The sequence below is a fragment of the Chiloscyllium plagiosum genome, chromosome 2 (genome assembly GCF_004010195.1).
Source record: "Chiloscyllium plagiosum isolate BGI_BamShark_2017 chromosome 2, ASM401019v2, whole genome shotgun sequence".
NCBI lineage: Eukaryota > Metazoa > Chordata > Chondrichthyes > Orectolobiformes > Hemiscylliidae > Chiloscyllium > Chiloscyllium plagiosum.
This window is the reverse complement of record NC_057711.1, coordinates 111,766,961-111,775,447: the sequence shown is the minus strand read 5'-3', so window position 1 is coordinate 111,775,447 and position 8,487 is coordinate 111,766,961. Positions and strand designations below refer to the sequence as shown.

At 42.9% G+C, this 8,487-nt stretch overlaps 1 protein-coding gene across 1 annotated transcript in view; it reads left to right on the top strand.

The window, feature by feature from the left end:
• The window catches only part of LOC122562733 (uncharacterized protein KIAA1958), a 110,481-nt gene extending 106,236 nt beyond the window's left edge, over positions 1-4,245 (top strand). The window contains exon 4 of the mRNA XM_043715867.1: positions 3,120-4,245. Coding sequence (XP_043571802.1) covers positions 3,120-3,932 — 813 coding nt within the window. The 3' untranslated portion in view covers positions 3,933-4,245. The remainder of the gene's footprint in view (positions 1-3,119) is intronic.
• The last annotated feature ends 4,242 nt before the right edge of the window (positions 4,246-8,487 follow it).

The window sequence follows — 8,487 nt, the reverse complement described above, 5'->3', positions numbered from 1 at the left end:
GAGCAGAGGGATTGGAGGGCTGCATGTTGTGAGGGTGAGAGGTTGGAGTGGGGGAGGGGGGTCGACAGGTTGAGGCGGTTAATGTCCCAGCGGCAGTTGGAAATGAAGAGGTCGAGGGCAGGTAATAGGCCAGTGCGGGGTGTCCAGGTGGATGCAGTGTGTTGGAGGTGGGCGAAGGGGTCCTCGGAAGGTGGGCGGGAGTCCTGATTGTGAAAGTAAGCTCGGAGGCGGAGGCGTCGGAAGAATTGTTCGCGTCACGGCGTGTATAAAATTCATTGATGCGTGGACGGGTCAGGATGAAGGTGAGTCCTTTGCTGAGGACTGATCGTTCGTCCTCAGTGAGGGGAAGGTCTGGAGGGATGGTGAAAACTCGGTAGGGCTGGAGTTAGTTAAATGCTCGAAGGGGAGAAAATCTCTGGAGCTTTGAGGAGATGGGAGAGTGTCTATTTCAATCTCTATAATATCACTTGATTTTTCCCGTCTCACTCCATCTGATGAAAATCTCATCTGTGTCTTTGTTACCTTCAGACTCAACTGTTCTGGCACATTCTACTCACCATAATTTGAGGTCATTTTAGCCCTCACCAAGTCCTGTTTCCCTATCACTGTTATTGTCACCGACTTACGTTGTCTCCCAATTGGGCTTAATTTTAGAATCCTCATCCTCATTGAGTGGGACAGTGGTTAGCACTGCTGCCTCACAGCACAGGGATAAAGGTTGGATTCGACCCTCAAGTGACTATCTGTGCGGAGTTTGCATGTTCTCCCCAGGTCTGCATGGTTTTCCTCCAAATGCTCCAGTTTCATTCCACAGTTCAAAGATGTTCAAGTTAACTGGCTTGGCCGAAATAAATTGTCCATAGTGTCCAGGAATGTGCAGGCTATCTGCACTTCTCTAATTCCGGCCTTCGTGAATTCCCAATCAAAGTACTCCCTGTTGGTGGCTGAGCCTTCAGTTGCCATGGTCCCCAGCTCTGGAATGCCAGACCTCTCTACCTGCAAATGTTAAAACTCAGCTCTATAAACAAGATTTGGTCAACTGACCTCAAACCACCTTGTGTGGATCAGTGTCATAATTTTGTTTTATTGAAATGGTCCTAAGGTGCATTATATGTTGGCAATGCGATGTATATGTAAATTTTTTTGTGAGAGAGGAGATTGGTCAGCTACTTCATATTTATGATCATCTTATGCTTCAATGAATCTTTCTTTAACTATTTTTGTTTAAACCCATTACTGCAAGCCTAGTGAATTTTTGTTTAAACCCATTACATGTGAATCCCGTAATCGTCCATATAAGATACACTTGATGCTCTTAGTGGAGAATGTTTTAATAGTAGGGTCATTCATTTTACCCTTTTCTTTTTATTAACGTGGTTGAACTAAGGGAGAGGATGATTCAGAAGAGCCTGAATTGAGAATGTGAAACTTGCTATTACAAGGATGGATAAGGCAAATGGTGTCGATAATTTTAAGAGAAGCTGGGAGAGTATATGAGCTGTGTAGAATTTTTTTTCACCTAGAGGGTGGTGAGCCTAATTTTCTGCCACAGAAAGTGTTTGAGGTCAAAACATTGAATGCTTTCATGAAGGGGTTAGATATAGTTCTTGAGACTAAAGGGACCAAAGGGTTTGGGGCAAAAATGGGAATAGCCTACTGAGTTGGACGATCCTATTGAATGGCAGAGCAGGCTCAATGGCCTACTCCTTTTTTCTACATTTACATGAGGGAGATAGGAATAGGAGGTGACGCTGATTGTGAGATTAAGAAAGAGTGGGGTGAGGCTCATTTGGAGCAAAAACATCAACATAGATTAGTTGGATTAAATGTTTCCTTGAAGTTTTGCGCTTGGTGCCTTAAAGAAAGCAGTCATTTTTGGATGTTTTGTTTTCATTCGACTCCACACAGACAGTCTGCCTGAGGCGGGAACTGAACCCGGGTCTTTGGCGCTGTGAGGCCGCAGTGCTAACCACTGTGCCACCGTGCCACCCAGAGAGAGGCAGGGAACTGGCTTGATGTTGTCACTCATGTTCAGTTAAGAAAAAGAATTTAAAAACTTCAAATATTATCTTTTGTATAATTTCTTGCAGTTCCAGGCCATTAATCATTAATTTTTAATCCCTGGAGATTTCACAGCATTTCAGGAGGGTTGGTGACCCTAAATGTGGCTGAAACTTTCCTTAAAGGAATTAATCTCATTCGACCAATGTATGACACTATCTCATCCTCCCACTATTGTTTTTAACATATTGCATTCCAATGGCCTAGTGGTGTTGCCGCTGGACTGTTAATCCAGAGACCTGGGTTATGTTCTGGGGACCCAGGTTCCAATCCTGCCACAGCAGATGGTGGAATTTGAATTCAACAAATATCTGGAATTAGTAGTCTAATGATTACCATGAATCCATTATCAACTGTCAGGAAAAACCACTCTGGTTCACTAATATCTATATTAGTGATGGAAGTAGCTGACTGTACCTGGTCTGGCCTCCATGTGACTTCAGCCCCCACAGCAATGTGATTGACTCTTATTGCCCATCCCAGATGGTAATTAAATGCTGGCCTAGCCAGTAACGGCATCATCCCGTGATTAATTTTCTAAAAAATTACTTATCCATCAATGTTTAAATAAAAGGTTCTTCTCCTATATCCAATATTGTAGCTTGCCCGAGAATATCTGAAATTACATTTTTAGCTTACTTTCTCTCCCATTATATCATGGATTTTTCAAAGTCGCCATGAGATCATCTTTTTGTGAAGCCACTACTTAGAGAAAGCTCCCCATTTTCACCACCATCATCTTGAGGGCAGTGAGAGAAAGGCTTCAAACCTAAGTTGCCAATGTGAAATGATTGTTTTATTGAACGGGACAGCCATTGTTGTTGCCTCAATACTGCATGTGTGGGAACTGAATCAGTCCTCATGGTAATGACTCTTAGGACAAAACAGTTTATTGATTCTAGGCTGACATTGAGGAATAACTCCTTGGTTCTTGGAGAGTGGAGGACAGCCCCACTCCTATGACAGCAGCTTTCAGATGAGGAGGGGACTGTGTGTAAAAGGAGTGAGCTGTGTGATTTTAACATTTACATTCCCTCCCTATTTTCTGTCTGTTAAAGATTCCACCTGCGAAGCTCAATGAGCTATTGGAGGACTTCTACGTGACTGTGAGGAAGACCGATGGTTCTGACTTCCTGGCCACCTCCCTCCATGCTATCCGTCGTGGCCTGGACCGCGTGCTGAAGAATGCCAATGTGGGTTTCTCGATTGGAGACGCCGTCTTCAAATCCTCCACCCAAAAGCTGAAGGACAAACTGAGGCAGCTGAACAAGGCAGGCATGTCAGGCTCACGATCCCGCAACATCATCTACTTCTCAGGCCAGGATGAAGAGGAGATGTGGCAGGCCGGTTACCTTGGTGATGCCAACCCAGTGGCTTTGCTGAGCGTGGTGGTAAAGTTCAACAGCCAGTACTTCAACATGAGAACCTTGCAGGAGCACGTGGACCTCATGTATGGGGACATTGAGCTGCTGAAGGACACTGAAAACCGGCCCTTCTTTGCCAGGACTGACATGGTCAAACGAGAGAACAAAGTGTGCAGCAATAAGCTCTGCTTTGGGCAAATCTACCACGAGCACTCTGAAGGACTCAAGAGATGCCCATACTGCCTGCTGTATAAATACATGTACACCCACCGACCTCCGAGCCAGCGGGATCCCAAGTCATCCTTTTACCTCGTGGCCAGGAAAGATTTCTCTCAGTTGGACAATGTGTGGTTTGAGGAGCAGCGGATGGGCCTTCGCTCCCTCAGAGCTGTGGTCCCCAAACTAGCAAAGAAGGTCAGGCTCGAGCAAAGTGAGAGCTTCACCTTTGTGTCCTTCACACAGGCCTCACTTCTTAAACCAGGGAAGTTCCTTTCTACCAGCAGCTGAGAAAAGACTGGATCCTTTAGACCAAAAGATTGTTTCAAATGTACAGCTTCTAGCAAAGGGGGAGAAATAGTGCAAATAGAAATGAAAAAAAAATGTGTGCTGTTATTCAAACGGGGGCAATAGTTACTCATTTAATCATCCATAATCCTTTGTCAAAGTATTTTCATTACACTTTTCAGAAAATAAAGTCTTGTAATTTAACCTCTGTATTAAAAAAAAACAAAATTGTAAACTCTTATTGTTGCAGGAATTGGGTGGGAGCAGAAATTTATTGCTAAATGTGTGGTTTTAATTAAACTAAAATTTAACCTTGTTTTCTTACTGTTCAGGAGAGAAAGAAAAGCTAGCTGCCAATAAACAGTCAATCAGGTGTGAACCCCTGTCTAAGTATGCAGAGTATTGTGGCTGCAAGGTATCTGACCAGCTGTAATGCATGTGTTTCTGAAGGGGTAAGTGCCAAAACACAGAGCCTGGAGAACACAACCACTGAGAACTAGATCAATCCAAGTGGCATCTCTACCCTTAAGTGGAATGATGGGAATTTGGTCAGAGTGGGAATTTGGTGCAGAAAGAGGACAGGCAAAAAAAAAGTACTATCTTGTGGCAACATTAAATAAGTAAAAGTAAGTGTTCAGAGTTCATAATTGGATCCAACAGGATAAGATTAAAATGAACAATGCAGATTCCAAAATGAAAGGGACCCAACTGCATTAAGTAAATAAATAACTGATATGCATATGTGATAGATAAGAAGCAGGGGATACTAAACTGAAATCATGTGCACAGGCAACCTAACATATATCTTCCAAATGAATGCTGTCTGTACCCAACTATGCTCCAAATCCCTTCATCACTATCACCACCATTGTCTTTGGTCCCCATAATGAATTCCATTCCTAGCAGCCAACTCCGTTTCTCTTCATTGTCTGAAATCATCTATAACATCTGTGGCAAACTCCTAGCCAGCATATTCATACCACCAATAAAATGTCACTCACCTCTGACCTGTCTAAGGTCCTGTGCTTTTTAAACCCTCAGTCAATCCTGTGTTAGTCTAGACTCAACAATTCCATCTTATTCAGGTCAACCTCTCATGCTGCATAACCTGAACTCACCCAAAACTCTGCTATTTGTATTCTAACTTGTTTGGAGTCCTGTTTGCCCATTGTCCCTGTGCTTGTTGACCTTCATTGGATCACAATTTGCTTGAACCTCAATTTAAGCATTTTCATTGTGTTTAATGCCCTTCATGGCCTTGCTCCAGTCCTACAATCTTTAGAGTTCTGTCTTACTTTAATTGTGGCCTATTGCACTTTCACAATTTTAGTTTCTATCCCATTGCAGCTGTTCCTTCAGATCAATGAAATGGAAGTCCTGGAATTCCTGCTGTAGGCCTCTCTACCTCTTTTTCTCCTGTTCCTCTTTAAGGAGCTATTTAAAATCTACCTCTTGGATCATGCCCTCGATCACCTTACCTAATGGGTTTGCCTGAAAACTTGTTCGATAATCCTCCTTGGCAGCCTCTTGGGACGTTTTACTCCATTAAAAGCAGTATGTAAAAGCTATTTGTCATTGTAGGTGAGCATATACCAAAATAAAGAAGCACCTGAAATCCTTTTACTGGATTTTCTGTGCTATGTGGGAACTCCAGGACCCTTTATGTCCATATACGTGGAAATTGCTTCCAGCCGTTTGAATGTGAGAAATGCTGGAGTCTCATTGCAGACTATATGGGAGGCTGAGAATTTGATGAAGCATGTATTGCCAGAGGTCATTGCCCCACAGCTCCAGAGAATTCAAGATGATAGGCAGTGGATGGCCGTTTGCCAGGAGAGGAGGAAGTGGGCAGTATAGATGGTCTCTAGGTGTGTGACAGTTCTGAGGTTGGCTCAGAGGGAATATGGTCAACAGCAGACCTGGCATGCCATGGCATTGCACACTTGAGAGAACACAGAAGTGTCGAGATCGAAGGGAAAGTTCATGGGTAATTAAGGAAAATAAACTTTCAGGACTATAGGGATAGAATGGGGGAATAGGGCTGATTGGACTGTCCTACAGCGAAGCAGCCGAGACTCAAAGGGCTAAATGGCCACTTCATGACTTTAATGCTGTGATTATGGGGGATATGTTAGTCAGGTGGGTAGTCCTTTTCATGCCATGTGTCAGGGCAACTGTTGGAGAACATTTTGCAGAGGGACTGGGGAGCAGCTAGAAGTCTTGGTCCACATTAAAGCCAGTAATAGGTAGAGAAGGAGATCCTAGAGACAGAGTTTCAAAAGCCAGTTTTGTTGTAGATTAAACTGGCTCAAAGTTTCCTCAACACTGATATGATTGTCCTGCCAGGTTTTTCCCTCTCCCTCTTTTGTTCAAGTGTGTAGTGTTTGCAATCTTCCAATCCTCTGAGACCACACCGATATTCAAAGAATGGAAAATTGTGGCCAGACTCTGCAATTTCCATCCTTCCCTCCTTTTGTAACTAAAATGTCTTCCATTCAGATTTTGTGACTTTTCTTCTTTGAGAACTGTCCACTCTTTTAGTAATTTTTTAACCTATTTTTGTTCTGTCCTGTTGCCGCCCTCCTCCTCAATTACTAATGTCTTGGGCAACAGCATCTTTTTCTCTCTTAAAGTTAGTATTCATTTAGCTGTTCAGCCATACCCTATGCCTCCACAAAAAGATCTCCAGCTTGGCCACCAGTACACTTCCTTTGATTACATTTTTACTATTTATATGTCACTGAGTCATAGAGATGTACAGCACAAAACAGAGAGCTGGTCCAACTCATTCATGCTGACCAGGTACCCTAAATCAATCTAGTTCTATTTGCCAGCATTTGGCTCATATCCCTCCAAACCCTTCCTATTCATATACCCATCCAGATGCCTTTTAAATGTTGTAATTGTTCCAGCCTCCACCAATTCCTCTGGCAGCTCATTCTGTGCATGCATCATTTGCTGCATGAAAAGGTTCCCCCTTAGGTGCCTTTTTAATCTTTCCCTCCTCACCTTAAACCTTTGCCCTCAAACTTTGAACTCTCTGACCCTGGGGAAAAGACCTTGACTATTCACCCTATCCATGCCCATCATGATTTTATAACTCTCTGTAAGGTCACCCCTCAGCCTCCAACACTCCAGGGAAAACAGCTCCAGCCTATTCAGCCACACCCAATAGCTCAGACTCTCCAACTCTGGCAATGTTCTTCCAAATCTTTTCTGAACCCTTTCACAACACCTTTTGTATAGCAGGGAGACCAGAATCGAACACCATGTTCCAAAAAATGGCTTAACCAATGTCCTGTACAGCTGCAATATGACCTCTTAACTCCTGTACTCAGTTTATGAAAGACATTTGTATCCACTTTTATATTACCCATCGATCTAATCCGCAATTGCCACTCACTTCTTGTTGATTTTTCCTTGGACCTGTACTACTTGTGCTCAGTTTTGTTCTGTGCAGAATTATGAGCCTGACATTTCGTGTGAGAAGCTTCCCTTTTCTTGTTTCACTTTAATTTTTGTCTGTTTGTTCACCCAGGGAGCTCTCACTTTGAATGCAATTCATTTTCCCCTCATGGGATTGTGTCTCGCCTGTACTGGAGCTATTTCCTCTTTGATGACGATCTATTACTGATTTCCTGTTTCTCCTGCCAGGCTTCAATTCCAGTTCAGCTGGACCTGATTTTTTTTTTAATAACTCAATGAAATTCCACAGCCCCTAGTTGGTGTTATCACTTCTGATTGTTGCATTGTTTGAAATCTAATAATATTGTGATCTCTCTTTTTTAAATGTTTTACTGCTGAAAATCACCCACTTGCTCCACCTCATGATCCAGCAAGTTATTTTGTACACATTTTGGGAATCCTTGCCACTCTGCACTTTACACTGTTATAATCTCAATCAATGTTCAGAATTAGTATTGGTTCCTTCTGCCCCAGACCTATTCCCAATCCCACATCAATTTGATACTTACAGTTGTGTTCATAACTAGATCGCTTCTCTTTTATATACGTAACAATACTTGGGTACAGAGAATATAGTTTCAAACTTTGCAAGTGACCCAAAGCTCTGAAATGTAATGGACAGCACAGAGAATGGTAACAGTCATCAGAGCAATACAGGCAGGTGAAATGGAGAGATGTCGAGGAGGTGAAATTCAAGACAGTCTATTTTGATAAGAATGCTGCCGATAAGCAATGTAAAATAAATGGTACAATTCTAAAGGAGGTGCAGGAATTGAGAGACAATTTGAGTGCATATGTACAGAAGCATAAAGGTGGCAAAGTAGAGTGTGTGGTGCTGGAAAAGCACAGCAAGTCAGGAGCACCACACTCTCGACTCTGATCTCCAGCATCTGCAGTTCTCACTTTCTCCAAGATAGGTTGCACAGACTGTTAAAAAGACATTCAGGATCCTCAGCTTTATAGATAGATGCATTAAGTGCAAAAGCAAGAAAGTCATGCTGAGCCTTTCTTGGTTAGGCCCCAGCTGAATTATTGTGGCCATCACCACCTTCAGTAATTTGTGATGGACAATAAATATTGGTCCAGCCAGTGA